The sequence below is a fragment of the Pempheris klunzingeri genome, chromosome 4 (assembly GCF_042242105.1).
Source record: "Pempheris klunzingeri isolate RE-2024b chromosome 4, fPemKlu1.hap1, whole genome shotgun sequence".
In the NCBI taxonomy this organism is placed as follows: Eukaryota; Metazoa; Chordata; class Actinopteri; order Acropomatiformes; family Pempheridae; genus Pempheris; species Pempheris klunzingeri.
Genome location: NC_092015.1, coordinates 19056330 through 19075202, shown reverse-complemented (window position 1 = coordinate 19075202; position 18873 = coordinate 19056330). Strand labels below are relative to the sequence as shown.

Here is an 18873-nt window from a genome sequence, read left to right as displayed (position 1 = left end):
TGCATTGAATATGAAAGTAATAAAATGCGCTTTTAATGCTGTGCGTTGCTTCCACTGTTGTACAGTTGATTATTTCACCGTATAAAGTTAATAACAAACTTGTTTAAACCAAATTATTAACGTCGGTACCGCAGCATACTTTTACTTTGACAAGTCTGGCGTATGTTTCCGGGTGAAGAGGACAGGAAAGAGGTACGACTGTCATTTAATTTTAACAAACATCGGTCTGTTTCCACTGTATAAAACGTGTATTTTCTAAAAACTATAACAGCACAACGAAAAGGGGAGTTTTTACACATCTCCCCACAAGTAAGGCGAATCATTATTTGTTTTAAAACCATTATTTTGGTGTAGAGACTGCCAACGTCCCTAGCTTAGTCATTAGCATGTTGGCTAACCGGTTAGCATGTGGAGGACCATGATGTGCACGCATTTGGCATCATATCTTGTTACACATTGACCTACAGAACCACTGTTATTTTGGCTTAACTGTACGTTCCTGTCGGGAGGCTCTGATATTTTCAATTAATAATGATCATGTCATTTTAATGTCAGTCGGCTTGTTGACTTAATGCTCGCATTGATAGTCTGATATGTTATTGCTAAAGAGACGCTGATAAGGAGTCCCATCGTGTCTCTTATGTTATCTCCGTCAGTAGGAAGTGAAACAACAGCGGAGGGAGCACTGCTGAAGAGACACCAACTTGTCTTTTTTCTTTCGCCCTAGACTGCCCGACCTGCTAAACATCCACTGACATGGCAGCGAATGGAGCGAGCTGTGAACAGCCTCAGAAACGCGCAGGAGCTAAAGACAGACACAATGGAAAGTCTACAGGTTAGTTTTGGTAAACCTCAACTCTTACAATGTGCAGTAGGGAAGTGAACGCATATCTCTTAAGTGTCCCTATAAAGTTTAGGTTGCGTAATCTCTGATGACAGAATGATGCCTATCACCACATGGTTGGAGCAAGTCATAAAAAGCCTTAACCCTAAGCTGACTCATTTTAGGGTGCTCTCAGTTTTCAAGTGAGCAAACAACTTGGCCAACGATGAAACAACAACAACTGAACCAGGGTTTTTGATGGCACATGTATCATGCATTTAGCATTACCAAATCAACTGGATGCAGTAATTGATGTAGACACAGTGTGTCACAGTGACTGCCTTTCTGCTTGTTCTCCAGAGGCCTCAATAAGAGAGAGGCGACAGAAAGATAAAGCGGATCGTCTGTCTCTGGTGGTATGGAGGAGGCCTGTCACAACACTACATTATTTCCTCCTCGAGACCCTCATCAAGCTAAAGGAGTGGACGTTTAAGTAAGAAGTCAACATGTTTTCCTGGTGTGCCTTTGTCAGTGCACTGCTTTTTGCCTGGATGCTTGTGCTTAAACGCAGTCGTGACCTTTTGTCCTTCTTGTTTTTCTTGTGGCGCTCTATTGCTCAGATAGAACAGACAGACCCTCTGGCTTAAGACAGTCATAAAAGATTTAAAAAAGCAATTATTTAGTCCCTAAGAAGCTGGTCTTGTAATGCTTACAGTGAGAATAACATTACACTATAGACAGATCACAGACTTTTACATTTTTGGGGCAAAATGCGGTGATCAGTTCATATGTTTGCAGTTTGTTTCATAGTTGACATGTTATTTTCTTGCCTTATTGTTCAGGCTTTGGCAGCGAAGAGGCGTAGTGTTCTTAGTTTTGGTGTTATGTTCTCTATTCTCCATCGCCTACTCCACTGAGGGAGGACACCAACAAGTAAGGCTTGACTGATTTGTTTTTTTTAAGTGATGTTAATAATCAACACCATTGCTTCATCACCAGCCTGTTTAAAGGTTAATGATAAGTCTCTCTTGATCCACCTATTACCCTTCCTAGAAAAAAAGCTTATGTTGGGAGATTAAGAGTTGTGGACTGTTGTCAAGTAACCCTTGGTCTTACACTCAGTTGGCTCAAAGTTTCTTTTTGCAAATTCCTCTGACCAATGATCTGTTACAGTTCCGATAAACCTTCACTAATCTTCATTATAGAATAAACATCTTCCTGCAAATTACAAATTAAAAGTTGTCCCTCTAAAGTAGCTGATATTGGCTATAATCATACCATGACCACAACTGAGAAAGAGCTCTGAAGTAAAAAGTGTGTTGAATATGAGCACCTGGTTTTATCCTAAAGAGACAATGAAAGGCTCCAACTGTAATTAGCACTAATTAAAGATAGCGTTTTTGGAAAGTTTTTTAATACAGTAAGCATTTACTGCATCCTCTGCCTACTAATCTGTTTTATTTTGATTTCGTCACTGAAGTATGTTGAGTACCTGGAGAAGAAGTTCCTATGGTGTGCCTACTGGGTAGGCCTCGGGATCCTGTCCTCAGTAGGCCTCGGGACTGGCCTGCACACCTTCCTCCTTTATCTGGTAAGAGATCACTCTTTTGTGGTTTGTAAAAAGTTTACACACCAGTTTTTGAACTCAACTGGAATAAAATACAGAGTGGGATAAACATGTTTAAAATACCCAGGCAACATTTTTTACATGTTAGAATATTCAAAAAGGAGAAAGTCCCCTTACTCTTGAGAAGCTGTGGCTCTGAAGAAATAGTCCATTTTAAAATGAGCAATGCAGCAAAAGGCTCGAGAGGAAAAAGAAAAACACACCACTCCCTCATATGCTGGCTCCAAATATATTTTGTTTCAACTGGACCACATGTTCATGCAAATGTTTCCCTGGGCGGATGTTGAAATGTAACCTGAATGAGCAGCATGTAATTGCAATAGGTGAAAGTAGTAGCAGGAAATGTTGATGTAGTATTTGAGTTGCCCAACTTTACACACTGTAAATGCACACAAAATAGTGGAGCTATGCAAAACAGATTAAATACATTTAATTTTCCACATAAGCCACACTCAAATCTAATCAGCTGGGTGTTTTTATCACTATTGTACCCATGAACTACATTTACATATTTCTAACAAAAGACTGGCTCCGCTGGTTGACATGTGACTCCTGTGTCAGTGTTCAAAAGGCTGCAAAAAGAAACTGGTAACCATCATTACTTATTTACAGATGTAGATTCCCCAAAGTTCACCACAAGATATTTTATTCTAGGTATACCTACATAAATTACATTAAACTCTTTATTTTAATTCATAGCCCACATGTGTCTGTCCCTGTAGTTCCCATAAGAGGGCGTCATACTCCATATTCATTCATTCTTCTTCAAACTCTTCCCATTTTGTCACTCGTCTGACCGAGGCAAACCTAAAGTTAAGAGTAGTTTTTCCCTGACAGGCAGTCACAGACTCGCTGACTGAGTCACTAAAATGTATGTCATATGTCTTGGTTGTGGTAAAAAGGAGAATTTAGTGAAATGAAAGACAAACTTCTGCAACATAGTTCATTTTAGGCTGATGATGTGGCTTTAGTTCTCTGCAGATGCGGCCCAGCTGAGTCAGCTGTTTCCATTGTAATGAAATACTGGGAAAAGATCTAACTGCGATTTTTCCTGTTGTTCAGAGGTGATGAGCAGTTTAATGCTTTACACCTCACAATGTCTGTGCTTGAGCTGTTTCATAGCCTTCAACTGTCTAGCCTAGTCTTCAGTTGCTTTATATACTGTGTCCAACAATAACGCAATAGACATGACCTCATTCTCTCTCCCCTTTCTGTGGGAGGGAGGTTTCTTCCTATGAGTAGGCCCGTCATCACCCCCATATGGAACAACCTGGTGTTAGTCTATCTTTCGCAGTGTAAAGTCTTATGATACTCAACCTGACATTGCACACGTTGAAATGATTAAAACATCGTGTCCATACATTAACACATTTGACTAGCTCCTATTTTTAGTCTAAGCTAATCATTTTTTTTCCTTTTTCTGCTTCATTTTAAATCAGAAATTAGTTTTGTTAGAAATGTAGGTATTTTTGTCATTGTTAGTGGATGGGCTCCTGTGCCCCCCGCAGCTAGAATGTGGCAATTTAAATATTCTTTTACTTCACATGATTAATTAACCAAAGATATGATTAGTTTCAACATGGGCTGTCTGTGCAGGGCTATGCTTTTGGAGAAGTTGAGGACTTGTCTTCTCCTAGTTCCTCTCCTTTACATCTGCCATCTGCCCAAAACTCCAGGCATCCAAACTCCAGGCTCCAGGCGTGTTCCAGGCATCCTTTTATTTTATTCTAGTTAATATCCCAACCTCCTCTCGTTGGAGCCTCTGCTGTCCTCTAGGTTCCATTTTTAGATACACTTATACCCTTTTAACCCCCCCCCCATCCCGTGTTATAAAGGCATGTTTCTTATTCAGAAGGGTCCTCAGGTTGCTGTTAATCCACCATGTGGGTGTTAAGGAAAGGGCATACCTCTCTGATGAGAGTGGTGTTGTCCATAGACATGTAGTGACACTGTCAAGCTGCCTGTGTCCCATTTTGTGTGACTCACTGTACATCCCGATCAGGCACATCTGGAGCACCATACAACGCATCCCTAAACTTCTGTAACCTTCTCTAATTTTTCACACAAAAGTAAAAGACTTCTTTACATCCTTGGCTGCATGATATAAGCCCTGTTCTCATAAGGAGACTATTTCCTCTTCCCATGTTCACTGAAACTTAGTTCATGCTCAGCTCCTATCACTACTGCTTATGCAGTGTTGATGTCAGCCATAGACAGGAAACTCCCGGTGTTAATTTCGAAGGAAAAAGTCAGTTACACTATGAATTTAGCTCAGGCCTGAAGCATTATTAGATAGCCCCACAGAGAGGATGATATCATTGTGCTCATGGGAAAGGGGATTCACTCAGCAGTATGATCTTATGATTCATCATGACGTTTTGGAGGTCATTGCTGTGTATGTAAGTGCTGGGATCTGGTCATAACATTGTGGTCAACAGGAGAGAAAAAACATGCTCCTATATTGTTGCTTTTACTTGTTGATGATAATTTAAAGCTATTTCAGCTTTTCACCAGTCGTAATAATGATGGTAGGTGCCAAAGATGGTGATGTCAATCCACCACTTTGTCCTTTCATCACTTTGGTTTATTACAATATAACTGGACTATTACTGTCATGATTTTTGTTGCCTAGACGATGATTCCTAATTTTGATAACTGCTTGCCACTATCAGGCTAAAATGTAACTTGTAATATGTAACAACCAATGCAAGGTATTTTGAAAATCAATTGTTAGGTTTCCATGAAATTTACCGTTGTAATTCATGATCCTTAGAGCATTTATCACAATATGTTTGACACACAGGAAAGACTCCCATGAACTTCCCTCTTGCACCATCCACAGGTCAACATGTCCAAGCAGATTGCTTTAATTTACTCATTCATGCTGCTAAGGCGATAAATCATTTTAAGAACCCTTCCTGTTGTGTCAGCTTTCCAGGAACCTTTACGTATTTAGACTCATTACTGGTAAAGCACAAAGAACAGAATCATTGTCAGTAGGCTGTTTGTCCCCTCTAGCACCGTTGCATTGTGAGTTGTTACAAGTTTTGCTGATCCAAAGGTTCAAAGTGGCCTTGTTCTTAAATCAACATGATTTGTATTGTTTTCATTTGATGTCTACTTTCTGAAATCCACTCGCTGAATGGTTATTGGCCTGTATGGAGAGTGTTCTTCTCTGCTGACTTTAGTGAACAAAGAAGTGTACTGCGGGGCTCCTGTATGACCTGCCTGATGAATTTGTTTTCAGCACAGCACTGTTAGTTTAGTCAGTTTAGGGCTGACTTGTTGGTTCATGAAGACATGCCACTGGGTGAGGCTCTGTTTGGTCTGAAACAGACTGTGTTTTGTAAACTGAAGAAGCCTCCTGCGTGCTCATACTGAAGTGGAGAGTCACTACGGGGGGGGGGGCAGTTGCAGTTAACACAGACTAATTGTGTGCTGTCAATCTACTGTCAGTGCTGCCCGTCTCACAGTGAGGAGGCATAATGGAGTAGTTGTGTTGTAGTTACAGGTGGGCCAACTGTTATTGAGGCCAGGTGGCTCGGCCTCACCAGACGTCTTTACAATGGTAAATGATGACATACCTTCCTGCCCGAGAGACTGTGTGACTACCTGTGGGCAGATGACTGTTTAACCATGCAACAGCAGCTTAAATCTAACACCAAATACTTGTGTAGGGCTGTGCAATATTGAGGCATATTATTGTTAAGGGTTCCACAATTACTAGATATTTATATGCTCAGTTGCCAATTTATTGGGTACACCAAGTTAAAACTAATGCAGTCCACTACAACAGTCCTGAAATCAATGCTACCCTTAACAAGGTCACCAAGTTCAGTTTTAAAGAGAAAGCGAAAATAACTGGATACAGTACTGGTGATATTCGAACCTTTCTCTTTTTAAAATACCTGCTGCTTTTGAGAATATACAAGATGTTTAGATAGAAGAAATCATAGTTGTGATATGTAAATCTATCCATGGCCATTGTAGATGGATTGTGTATTGTGTATCCCATTGCTCTGCATTTTCAATCACATGTAAGCCCAGTGGTTTCCAGTCCAGTGAAGCAGCTCATCCCATCCATCTGTTCCTCATAGGGTCCTCACATAGCATCAGTAACCCTGGCAGCATATGAGTGCGGCTCCACAGACTTCCCAGAGCCGCCGTACCCAGACCAGCTTGTCTGTCCCCAAGGTGGCGGGGTGGAGGGAAGCATCTCCCTCTTCTCAATCATGTCAAAGGTCCGCCTGGAGGCCTGCATGTGGGTGAGTAGTAGTTTGAGACAAGAGAAAATGCAGTGATCCACAGTGAAAAATGGCAGGAATGTTCGTCAGTGCCAGCAGTGGGTGGCATTGTGACTGCTGGAAACTTGTCCAAGAATTGTCAAGATGTGTCTGCCAGGGCAAAAAGTTTTCATGCTTCAAGGGCTTAAAAAAGCTTCTCTTGTATCATACAATCAGCCCAAGTGTGCGTTACTTTCACAAAGCAGTTGCATGAACAAAAAAGGAAAATGCCTATGTGTGTGAATGTAGGGAATAAATAAGCAAACACTAACGTGGTACATTTTAAATTGTGTTGGCGTAGGGTGCAGGCACCGCCATCGGAGAGCTGCCTCCATACTTCATGGCCAGAGCGGCTCGTCAGTCAGGAGGTGACCCAGATGACGAAGACTATGAGGAGTTTGAGGAGATGCTGGAACAGGCCGAGGGCGCTCAGGTCAGAGTTGCACACTCAAATACATTTCTATTATGAGAACCATTGAGTCGGCCATTTCCAGTGGCCATACATGAGTACAGAGAAGCATGACCAACCCCAGATGTGCCTTTTTATTAGATTTGAAGTGGCCAAAGCTGAAGCCTTAACATATGGCATATGATTTTTTTCACTTCATTCAGTGACCTTGAATTTCCAGAGAACATAAGCTTAAGAAAGCAGGTTAAAAAATGCCCCCAAATCTGTTGTATTTAGTGCTAAAAGGTAGGCCAGGCCCAAACCCTTGGCTTCCATTGAAAGCACACAGCAACCACTCTTAATATTGAAGCATCTTTTCCTCTATCTGGTTCCATATCAGCATAGATGCTTATACTTATGATATGAATGTATCTGATCTGGACTCATCTTCATAATGTACAACTGACCATGGAGCCACTGTCCAGTGATTGGTCTTAAGATGCCATGTGACTTCAGTGAAGCCCCTCCCTCCCTACACTTCCAGTAAATCTGTCTGTTTGTGGGTGAGTCACCCTGAGCACAGCTCCCCCTTTAATCATCCCTCAGGCTTCGCTCTCTCTGACTCCCTCCCTCCCTTCTTTCTTTTCAGCGGCCTCTAATTTGAATGACAGGCAGTCCTTTCAGGAACCAAGTTCACATGACTGGAGATGGCTGAGATCAGATGCTGAGTCAGCACAACAGAAATCAGAGAAATTGTGTATATTGTCCATCATGAATAGGCCGTGCTCGCCACGCCCTCGCATCACATGTCTTTCATCATGGGCATGTGTTTTCTGTAGGTTTTCTAAGCAACAATGCGACAGAAGCAGACAAAGAAACTAAATCATTAGACAAAACAGAGCATCATTTACATGAAAATATGTGGGGATTTATTTAGCTGCATTTTTGATTAACAATTAAATTCTACTATTGATTATTAATTGGCATAGACTACTTTGGACTAAAATGACTTTGGATTACTGGCTAAACTAATCAGAACTTGTCGCTTGTAAACGTTAATTCTGTATCTTTGAGGTTTTGGGATATCTACATGAGGAAAACAAAAGGCTGAATAAAAAAATATGCATCACAATTATTGACCGCTGAACATGAAAAAGAATATGAATTTTAGCAGGACAGGGTCTAAACTGAAATTTGAAATACTTTCCAAGCTTGATATCGATAAGATGCCAGCTTTTGAAACTTCTTCTTCCTCTGTGTTCTGCATTGACTGTGATCCTCAATGTAACCACAGACACAGGGACAGATTTATGATCAAAAGATCCTCGGCACAGTTTAAATGCCAACACTACCAAACCAAAAAAAAAAAGACAACTTTCAGTGCTCAGAAATAGAATGTATTTTACCGCAGTTCTCTCACCAAGGCTTGCATTTCTTGTAATAACATTGCAGACACTTTGGCTTGGTGGAAAAACCACAGAGCTAAGAGAGGTACAGCATGGCTATTTTAGGAAAAGAATAAAAGGGTCATTTGTGTTTAGAGTCGCCCATGTATTTAAAATAGCGTGGCGTAGCAAGTTTTACAAACTATGGGTCGTGAAAGTTGGATTTAAGATTTTAACAAGGAAAAGAAAAGTCTACCCATTCATATCTGACAGCAGTAATGTGTGTTTTAATTATTCTTTTTATCTGTTTGTAGGACTTTGTCACAAGAGCAAAGCTGGGGGTCCAGCATATGGTGCAGAAAGTGGGATTTTTTGGCATCTTGGCTTGTGCCTCCGTAAGTTTGTTCATGTATTAGAGTTGGTCATAATGGTATAATGTCTCTGAAATGCTCGTACAGGCGTGATCAAAGCTTAATGTTGCAAAGTCTAAAGTCTTTCCTTGTTTCAACAACCATTTGTCACTGTGGATGTTAACTGTTGTAGGAAATGAACCTATAACCGGACACGTTTATAAGAACCACTACTATTACTTCTTATCACTATTATTGTTAACCAGTAATATTGTCTGACGTGTTTCAGATCCCTAATCCTCTCTTCGACCTGGCTGGAATAACTTGTGGTCATTTCCTGGTTCCCTTCTGGACCTTCTTTGGAGCAACTCTAATTGGGAAAGCCATCATCAAGATGCATATACAGGTCAGTAGCTCAGCTAAACGGTCTGCCAGAGGTGCCAAGGAGCTTGCAAATGACCAGTGTATCTGAAATTACACCAGGTTTTTACATTTTTAACACCAACCACACAAGCACACACCACATTTTGCATCTTAGCTTCAATATGACTCACCTTTTTGTTTCAGGTCGTCACAATTCTTTGTTCCCATCGTAAGAATGCATGTCTTCCACTCTTAATCCACTCTTAAGAGGAAAGCGTATGCGCTGCCGACTGATTCACTTTGAACAATCTCCACAACCTCAAAATGTGTGGGAGAGCTAAGATCAAACCCAGCGCTTAGATCATGAGTTGGTGACTGTGAGAAACTCCTAATTGTGCTCTTATTAACTCTTTCTGACGTTGCTCTTGTCCTTTGAGGATTCCTTACTCTGGTTTTAGCTTTGGGTTCCATCCAGACCATATAAACAGGCTCCAGATGAAAGGAAGGAAGCTTTTAAAAAGAGTTTAGATTTTTAAAAGTCCATTCGGTCAAAAGAAATTTGGTAATTACGGAGTGCATTGTTGAGTCTGCCACACCGGTGACTAATATAAGCCAATGCTAAGAGAGGCTGTCTGTGTCAGCGGGTGAGTCGGTGAATGTCTTAACAAACTAAACCTATCCATCTCGTGGTGGTACCAGCCAGTGATCTCAGTCTGAGGCCTCTCAGACAAAAGGGGCCAGCCGAGCAGCAGGGGGTTATGGAGGATGTAGAGTGGACATGAGAAGGTAGACATAAAAGAAGGAAATTGAGTAGACAGTAAGAGGTTGTGGGGGGTACTCTTTGACTTTTGTTTTTTTTTTACCTCTTGGACATCGCAGGTTATATCCTGTCTGATTTTATCCAGGGGGGCCATGTGTCATGCTGTTTAAAGCTGATCAGTCTCAGGAGTGGAGAAGAATATTGTGGTTTTGAACACCCCCCACCCCCTACTTTGGCTCTTTGAAAACCACACAAAGCCCCTCGCAGAATTTAGCTCAGTGCCAGGTTTGAGTAATTAGTGCGTCTGTGGACAGTGGCAGATGTGGCCTCAATTTCCCACAGCTGTGCCGATAAAATGAAAAATTCCAATATATGTCTATCAGTCACTCTGTCTGTCACATATGTCTCTTAACAACACTTTATTGATTTCTTAATTATTTGTTCTTCTCCTGATGTCCTGTAATAGTCACTTCTAAAGCTTATTAATCTCTCACTTGTTTCCCTACAGAAACTGTTCGTTATCATCACGTTCAGCAAGCACATAGTGGTGCAGATGGTGTCACTCATCGGGTAAGCGTCTGTCTTGATATATATTGTGCATGTGCGCATTAATCACGTACTTTTGTGGTTGACAATGCATTGGTTAAGACTTGCTGATTCATTTTGACCACTGATTGGGGATTCTGTTTGAATAAATGCTTTCACTGCGTGGGTGTACATGCATGCATTTTTTGGTGGTCAGCCATGTGAGGTCCCATCTAAACATGCTGATCTGACTCACCAAGTTCAGCTTTGACTGAGAGAATGGAGAATTGCCCCAGTGAGGCTGGAAACAATCATAGACAAAGACATTCTGAAACTGTTGGTTTGGCAAATTTGTATGAGTTTGAGATAATAAAGATTTGATTGATAATTAGTTAGTAGAAAATTTAAACTAATGTCATGATTGAGAGTCTATTGGCATGTCCACAGGAGCTGCTTAGTTTTTATTGATCTATTGGCTGTTAGATGTTGACTTTCATTCATGTAATGTCCAGGTAGTAACTTTGACCATAATTGGAACTGAATCTACGGTCATACCGAGTGTCCTGTTTCTTTTTGATTAGAAAATAAAAGTCAAAGTTCTTTCCCATGAAATGCAGATGGCCCTGGTGACTCGTTATGATGAGTGCAAACAGTGCTGATGCAGGATGTTTTTTTGGCAGCTGCTGTGTGTATATTCATGTGTCCTCACATGTCCAGTGAGCGAGATAACAAGTATGATTTAGTCAAAAACACTTCCCTTTTAGTAAATTGTCTCTCATGTTTTTGCTTAGTCTTGTTAGTCTAGACAACATGTTTATGTCCTGACCGGGAACAGTATTTAATTTATGTAATGGGAAGGCTGAGTCTGAGTGTCTACAGCCTGCAGTATATTTTTCTTGTCCTGGTAATAATAAGCTTCGCATCATGTAGGGATCCCCTTGAACTTTCCCACTGCTGAACAAATGGTGAAACTATAACACCTCCCTCTATATGACATGAATTAATAAAATGGTACCCATTATGATTGGCCCCCTGGTGCGCTAATCCACGCTACCTAATAAGGACACGAGCACGCCCTGATTAGATATCTTTCCACCCAGAAGTCAGCAATGGTGGTAAAGGTGATGACATCATGTCGACTCACTTCCTGATCGTAGGGGCTGACACAGGCTCCTATAGAGAGCTAAGAAGTATAAAAGGAGGGCTGTGGAGATTGTGCTTCATTCCTCTCTACTGCCTGCTCCCGCTCACAGTGCTAAGTAGAGGAGGTGAAAGCTCCAGCATAGGAGCCATGTGCAGGATGGGGCCTTCAGCAGCTGTTACAGGGATGCTGGTTGACTGGTGGATCAGTGAGGATCTTTGGTAGTGTTCAGGGAAAGAGGAGCCTTCATGAGCTGCTCAGAGTTTTTAGCAGTTTAAGGCTCCATGTCAAAGGAACAGTGCTTAAAGGGTAAGTGAATTAATATTCTTCCTCCGTGTCTCTTTTGTTTCTTTTCTCTCCCATTGTGTGGATGTGTGCTGGGCCTCGATGTCAGGTCGGTGCCCAAAGTAGGACCATCACTCCAGAAGCCCTTCAGCCAGTACCTGGAAGCACAAAGGAACAAGCTGCACCATGCTGGGGGAAGTGCGCCAACGGTACGAGCAATACATTATTTTACATGACTTTTAAGTGACCTTTTATTAATCTATGCGTTTAAAATTAACAACAATATGTATGTGAGGTTTTTGGCTGTAGCGTTCAAGTGGTCCACTGGAAAGGCTTCATAGTACTAGTTAGTAGATACTCCATACTGGAAGCAAAACCAAAAATAGCAGCAACATTGGAGTTGGGAATTTCTTTAGTAAGACCCAACAGATACCTGAATTTTGAGGCCAATATCAGTCACATAATGTTATACTGGCCTCTTTTCAAACATAATTACACAACAAACACTTTTATAAATATCCTTAAATCGTATTATTATATATGTACTGAACAAGATATTTTACAGTCTAATATAATCATTATTGCCCTCTGGTGGACAAACTCTGTAAATGAGTGATAGCAGAGGATTTTCAGTCTAGTATGTAGTACAGTATACAGTATGTAGTACAGTATGTAGTACAGTATACAGTATGTAGTACAGTGTACAGTATGTAATACAGTATGTAGTACAGTATGCTTGTATGATGGTACTTAACAGCATATGCACCCTGATTTTGGGTTTCCAGGATGAGAACTGGCTGTCATGGGTGTTTGAGAAGGTGGTGCTGGTCATGGTCGGCTACTTTCTCATTTCCATCGTCAACTCCATGGCTCAGAGCTACGCCAAGCGCCTGCAGCAGCAGAGGCACTCTGAGGAGAAAACCAAGTGATGACGAGACAAAGCAGTACAAACATCCAAGTGACTGTGTTTGTTCTGATGCTGCTGAGAGCCCTCCACTCTGCCTCGGCCACTCACAACTTAACAACAAACCTCACCCCCATCCATTCTCAGAGGCTGAACGCTCAAAGAAAAAAACCAGAAAAAAAAACAGGCACTATTTGTCGGTGTGTGTGCGCTCTTGAGGATGTATGTGCTGTTTGTTTGTCTCTCTTCAGGTTTTGTAGTTCTTCCTCTCATCTCACTCTCTAGGTGTGCGTAGTGCGATTGGTTCTATCGCTGATCTCAACATGTTACTTTAACGTTAAATTAACCCATTCTTTGACCTCAGAAGTAAAGCAGCGGTTTGGTGGTGACTGCTGTGACCGGGCAGTGCCCATCAGATGCTATGCCTTATGCAAGACGGGAAGGTCCGACTTCCCCTGAATATAACTCTTGACTTGATTTTTATTTAATTTTGTAACATTTATGTATGGATGGATCTTGAATTGTTTGTACAGTGTGCTGCCAAGATAACTGCTATGGACGGTCTTTCTTTTCAGGGTTTCATTTTCCTCATGTTTTTGTCCTGTTAAACAATAGACCATGACCAATTCTTCATTTTGTTTTTGGTTTCTGGAATTGTCGATTTAAAATCGTGAAAAAAAAGCAATATCAACTTAAAACAGTGTGGTATTGATGGTTTGCACATTGTGTAAATATCTTAATCTCTTTTTGACAGTATGCGCAGATGTATTTCTATTCTAATGGTCTGTGTGGACATGAGTTAACTTGAACAAAAGCAAAAAAAAAAAGAAAAAAAAGAAAATGATATCATTTGTAAAGTGACATTGTACTCTCAGCTAATTAGTCCCAATTCTATTCTGTACATTTAGGTTGAACCTTGGATCAAATCATATATAAAACATGGAAATCATGGCACTTGTTTCCAAGTCTGAGTCTGTCATTTTTCTGTATTCTCCTGTAGAACAAGATTAACGACAATGTTCATCCTGATAAGCTCTGTTTTGATCTTATGATGTTTAAACACTGTTGTAATTAATTTCTTTTTTCAACCAGCTAATGTGCATTTCTCTAACAAATGATCATCTTTAAAGGTAAGTGAACGGCTCAACACATTTGTTTTTCATTTTAATACCTTTTTAGTAATTCTTGGAATGTTACAGTTAAATTGTTTTTGTGGGGTTCTTCATCTGAGTGACTGCCTTCCCGACTACCAAGTCCAATAAGTCCTGCCTGAAACATGCTTGGAAGATTCTGGCTGACTCTCCAGCTTTCTGGAGAAGAAGTGACACCACTTTCCCACCCCATCAGCTAGCTTATCAGACTGGTGTTGGCTGTTTAAATTAGCACGGCAGCAGCTGTCTGTAAGCTGGCTGAAGTTGTGGACCGTCAGCATTTCATTTCTGTTGCTTGGCTCGTACCAAGACTGCACTTCAGCTGCTCCTTCTCGTGGATACAATGACCTGTTTTCAGTGGCACCAGTGAGCATTCCACCTCTGGAAATATAACGAAAACTTATTGAACAATAAAGTGATGAAAAGTATGTTAACTGATGCCTTGTCACTTTTCTTTGTGCCGCTCTGCTATTCCTAAAATTTGATGAATACACTTGCATACTTTCACATTTTCAAACTATAATGGCTCCTGTTGATTTAACCTTTCTGGGGATTTTACTCACATTACATGATCTTCCTCAAACTGACGAAGGTTTCTGAGCACTTTAACTTTTCTTATATAAGCCTTGGGAACAGCAGCTCATCACAAGTCAATAATATAATTTAATAAAATAGTTGTTACATTTTCCCTTGAAAAGGAAAATGTGTGCCTCAATGATACATTTTACATGAATTACTTCAGTTAGTAAACCTTTTTTTTTTACTTGTTCATTTTTAAGTAAGCATCCAGTGTCTCATAACGGTATTCTCTTGCCTACATACAGTCCAAAGGCAAGGTGGTGCTTGTTAAGTCTTTGTCTACAGCTGACTGTAGCTAGAGATGACTTGCTCAAGAGATGTAAAGCTGTCCAGAAAGTCCTCCTCTGAGATTCCAAATTTAATGTACTGATGTATGTAAGCCCTGTAACAGGAGAAAAAAAAAAGGGAAACTGAATAAAAGACATTTAATCCAACAACCAAATACTAAACCTTTCTTCATCAATAATCAGTTGCGATGCTTATAATGGCCGACTCACCTGGATGCAAACATATTCCAGGCTTTTCCCACCATGTTATCCAGAGGTCTAAGCAGAGCCTGACTGTTACTGACCAGCGTGGCAGATTTCTCATATTTATCAAAAGGCACAGGGGATTTCCACAAGTTGAATGCATCTTCTGATGAGAGCCAGGAGGTGTACAGGGCTGGGTCCTCAAAGCCACCTGTGGACACAATATAATTCATTATCCGTCTCCTTCATGACCCCTGTGGATTTATCAGGGACAATCTGTGAGGAATTAAAGCATTTTTCCTTTAAATAAAGATCACTACATTTCAACCGTCTCTCTGACCTGTGTCTGCACTATAGACATCTTTCCCCCTCAGTATCAGCAGGTTGGCCAGAGACGTGTTAAAGCTGGGTCCTGTGACACTCCTGGTCCGCTCCGAGCCTGCAGGTGGACGCACCTGCCAGTCGATACCTGACGCAGGACACACAACCGGAATCCTCATGAGTGTTTTACCATTTGTGACCAATTACAGGTGAGGATGTTTCGACTTTGAAGCCGTACGATAACTCAATAAAACATGCAATTATCTTGCCATAATAAACTAAACTGGAAAAAAAATGAACTGGATTATGACCGAACTTGCCTTCCTCCATCTTGGTGTTGGAGATGAGCATCTGTCGTAGGTGCTTGAGCAGGCCCGGCCAGCTGAACGTGCTGTAGGCTATGGAGGAACTGGGCATCTGAGGGATAGTGCACACGCTGAGCAGCTTGTATTCTGGGTGGCATGCGAGGGTGCTCACCAACTCACCTGAGAGACAAAGATAAAAAAAAATAATCTTAAAAAAACAAATTGGTTTTAATCCTATATTTCAGCAGAACCATCTGGTTTCCTTGATCATCTGATTTGTTAATGTATGTGTTACGTGTGTGCGTGTGTGCGTGTGTGTGTGTGTGTGTGTGTGTGTGTGCTTAGCGTCTCACCCAGAGGATTTCTGCTGTAGACACCATGGGAGTCACCAGTGAGCGCTGGCTGCAGGATGCTGCCCAGCTGGTGAGCGATAACCCTGTTGACATTGCTGAAGGAGATGTGTTTAATGTTAAGCAGCTGACTGCAGATCTGGTGCACCGTGTCGTTCTCGTGCACCAGGATAGCGTCTGACAGCTGGTAGAGATGAGCCAGCGTCAGCACGGAGTTGTAATTCTGGACGATCACCTGAAAGAACAGGCCAAAGAAAGAAAAAAAAAAAAGATTTTTAATAGCACAATATTCTGTACTAGCACTGAAGTCGATCCACTTGACAGCAGCCCCCATACCTCCCCCGTCCCGTACGGCCAGGTCAGGTGGTTGAGGATGAAGGACTTGGGGTAGATGTCTCGGAGACACTGAGTGACGTAGGTGCCGACCCCTGACCCTGTTCCTCCTGCCACACTCATCATGGCCATGAGCCCAGCCAGCCGGTCACAGCGCTCCACCTCCCGCCTCAGCAGCTCCTCCACCGCGTCTCTGTGACGAGGGCCGTGGACGCAGTACCTGGTGTGACACAAGAAGCACATTACCAGCCTCCCTCCACCCCCACTTCCATTTATTTCTAAACGTACTGTTTCTGCATCTAAGCTGTCTGTGAAAAGAAATGCACATATCAACCATACTATAAATTGCATTTGACATATTTTTAGTATTTTTCATATTGTTCGTATCTTGGGTGGATCAGAGTAAATTAGGTATGGAATTAATCTCCAAAAGGAAACCAAACTTGTCTATGGATCGGTTTTTGAGCCATGCTGCAATAAGCTGGACACCGTTGTGCACTTGGTTGCTTTTGTGTTTCTTCTGGGGTTTTTTTTTCCTGGAAGTGTAATTTATTATTCTAGAATCGTTATCTAACCTAACTAAACATTCTGGAACTTCAATTTAACATTCTAGAACTGTAACTTAGCATTGTAACTTGTAACTTCACATTCTGCAACTGTTATTTATACACTGTGGAATATCAGCACTCTAGAACTGTAGCTTAACCCAACTTAACATTTAGAATTGTAATTTAACATTCTAGAATTTAATCTTAACACTGTAGAGCTGTAACTTAACATTTCAGGAGGTGCTACTGCGTTTCATAAGTGTAAATACTAAACTAAACTGTTTTGATCAATCAAATCAAATCATTCAGTGGTTTTCCAGGTGAAAACCTTTGCAGCTTCCAGCTTCTCAGATGTGAGTATTTGATGCTTTTCTTTGATCAAGAAAATTATGTGCAGTTCAATCCACAATGAGTCATATTTAACTTGGAAACAGACCTGCTATAAAAGTCCTAAAAATGTGATGGATGACATGATAACAAGTACACAGATTCATCTCCATGACAACCACTGATATGTTTGAAAGCTCTGGGAAAAAAAACCCTGATGATCCAGACAGTGCTTGACTTTGCTACTGTATACTAATATTACTATGGCAGCAGAGTAAATGTCACTCACCCATTAGCCCAGTTGTTTCCTGAGCCCTGTTTTTGGCTGAAGTGGGATGTTTCTCCATACCTCCACCGGCCACACTGTGCAGCCCTGCTCACGCTCTGCTTGATCACTTTGGGCTCCATGTCAACCAGCACCGCCCTGGCAACGAGCTCTGGTTAATGGGCAGGAAGACATGGCGGGTAAACAGACGCAGCACAGACAGGAGCCAGACTTATTTAGCCCGCAGCAAGTGTCTCACCTCCATGAGCAGTCTGGTGGAAGAATCGCTCACAGCTGGCTGCGCTGTACGCCTTCCTGTGTCCCTCCTGAGCGTCGCTGCAGAGGGTGTCAAAGAGCTCATGACCCACCTGGTTACCGCACTGGCCGAGCTGGACTGTAACTATGGACATGTTTCCAGAAGGGTCGATAGTTTTCCGGTCAGAGCACGAGAGCACACAGTCTGAGGTCCGCCGCTAAGTTCACTCTGTGAGCGGAAGGTTTCATGGCTGTCCGAACAGATGCACTTTAAAAAGGAAAAAGGTTCATTTGAAGGCGGCTTCCGGACCGCCGTCTGCCGTCACAGGAAATAGGAACGGCATTTCCGGCCCAGTCAAAACTTTCAAAATAAAACTCATTTTCATGTGTGGTATGCCTGCGACTTTTTGAGTTCAATAGAAGAGGGAATGAATACATTTTATTAGCAATGGAATATAATTTACATTTGACATGCTATAATTCTTCTTCTTCTTTTTATTATTAGTATTATTCTTATTATTCTTATTCTTATTATTATTATTATTATTATTATTATTATCATCATCAGACAAGGTAAGACAAGATATTCCTTTATTAGTCCCACTATAGGGACATTTACAACGTTACAGTAGGCAGGAGGAGATATAAGTAGTACTTGTAGTTGTAATAGTTGTAGTGATATAATTAATTATTAAGTAATTATTACTAAACATGACTGCTGATGGTTGTCTTTTTTCACTGATTACAATGATTTTTGTACAAAGCAGAACCAATTTAAGCATAAAACATTCCAGTATTTAGCAGCAGAATCTGTGTGTTTATTTTAAATGCACTTGGATCTTTACAATTGCATTTAAATAATAATAATAATAGTTATTCTGGATCCAGGTCTATTTGATAGGGACCAGGATATAAAATAATTCACCGGAGGGTGGTTATAATCCCGTTATGGATGACATTAGAGAAATTTAAAGGAGTTTTGTTATCTTTACAGATCCATGCTTGTGTCACATTTACACATCATTCGTAGTGAATGTGGTGGTGTGTGTTTTTCCATTGTGATACAATCAAACCAACCCGCTCAGGTTACCGCCCCTTTTGTTCAGTGTTGCAGGGCGCATGCGCAGTGTAGTAG

The 18873-nt window shown here is 41.2% G+C and overlaps 2 protein-coding genes across 5 annotated transcripts; one reads left to right on the top strand and one right to left on the bottom strand.

Annotated features, from left to right (window-relative positions):
* Positions 1-129: 129 nt before the first annotated feature.
* On the top strand, positions 130-13779 carry vmp1 (vacuole membrane protein 1). Of its 4 annotated transcripts, none has more exons than XM_070829702.1 (12): positions 130-192; positions 728-835; positions 1184-1316; positions 1666-1756; positions 2304-2414; positions 6548-6715; positions 7035-7166; positions 8821-8901; positions 9146-9262; positions 10488-10549; positions 12040-12139; positions 12716-13779. In XM_070829702.1, the coding sequence occupies exons 2-12, from the start codon at positions 757-759 to the stop codon at positions 12857-12859; spliced, it is 1218 nt and encodes a 405-aa protein (XP_070685803.1). In that variant the 5' UTR covers positions 130-192; positions 728-756; the 3' UTR covers positions 12860-13779. The 4 variants fall into 4 exon arrangements, with proteins under 4 accessions (XP_070685803.1, XP_070685804.1, XP_070685802.1 ...); XM_070829703.1 differs by lacking the exon at positions 130-192 and adding an exon at positions 228-309; XM_070829701.1 differs by lacking the exon at positions 130-192 and having other exon boundaries at positions 660-835.
* An 809-nt stretch (positions 13780-14588) lies between these two features.
* tubd1 (tubulin, delta 1) lies at positions 14589-17986 on the bottom strand. The gene is made up of 8 exons (XM_070829439.1): positions 17743-17986; positions 17508-17655; positions 16347-16563; positions 16014-16245; positions 15676-15840; positions 15375-15503; positions 15062-15245; positions 14589-14946 (listed from the first exon to the last, which is right to left on the bottom strand). Exons 1-8 carry the CDS (start codon positions 17891-17893, stop codon positions 14844-14846), a joined length of 1329 nt encoding a protein of 442 aa, XP_070685540.1. The 5' UTR covers positions 17894-17986; the 3' UTR covers positions 14589-14843.
* Positions 17987-18873: the final 887 nt, after the last annotated feature.

Bases quoted from the DNA above. Each gene is read 5' to 3' on its own strand.
- tubd1 (XM_070829439.1), bottom strand. From the start codon at position 17,893: ATGTCCATAGTTACAGTCCAGCTCGGCCAGTGCGGTAACCAGGTGGGT. The intron at 15,841-16,013 runs GTGAGACGCTAA...TTTGTCTCTCAG, and splicing joins CTACAGCAGAAATCCTCTGG to GTGAGTTGGTGAGCACCCTC. The intron at 15,246-15,374 runs GTCAGAGAGACG...TTGTGTCCACAG, and splicing joins TGTCTATAGTGCAGACACAG to GTGGCTTTGAGGACCCAGCC.
- vmp1 (XM_070829699.1), top strand. From the start codon at position 1,096: ATGCATTTAGCATTACCAAATCAACTGGATGCAGTAATTGATGTAGAC. The intron at 1,757-2,303 runs GTAAGGCTTGAC...TCGTCACTGAAG, and splicing joins CTGAGGGAGGACACCAACAA to TATGTTGAGTACCTGGAGAA. The intron at 10,550-12,039 runs GTAAGCGTCTGT...CCTCGATGTCAG, and splicing joins CAGATGGTGTCACTCATCGG to GTCGGTGCCCAAAGTAGGAC.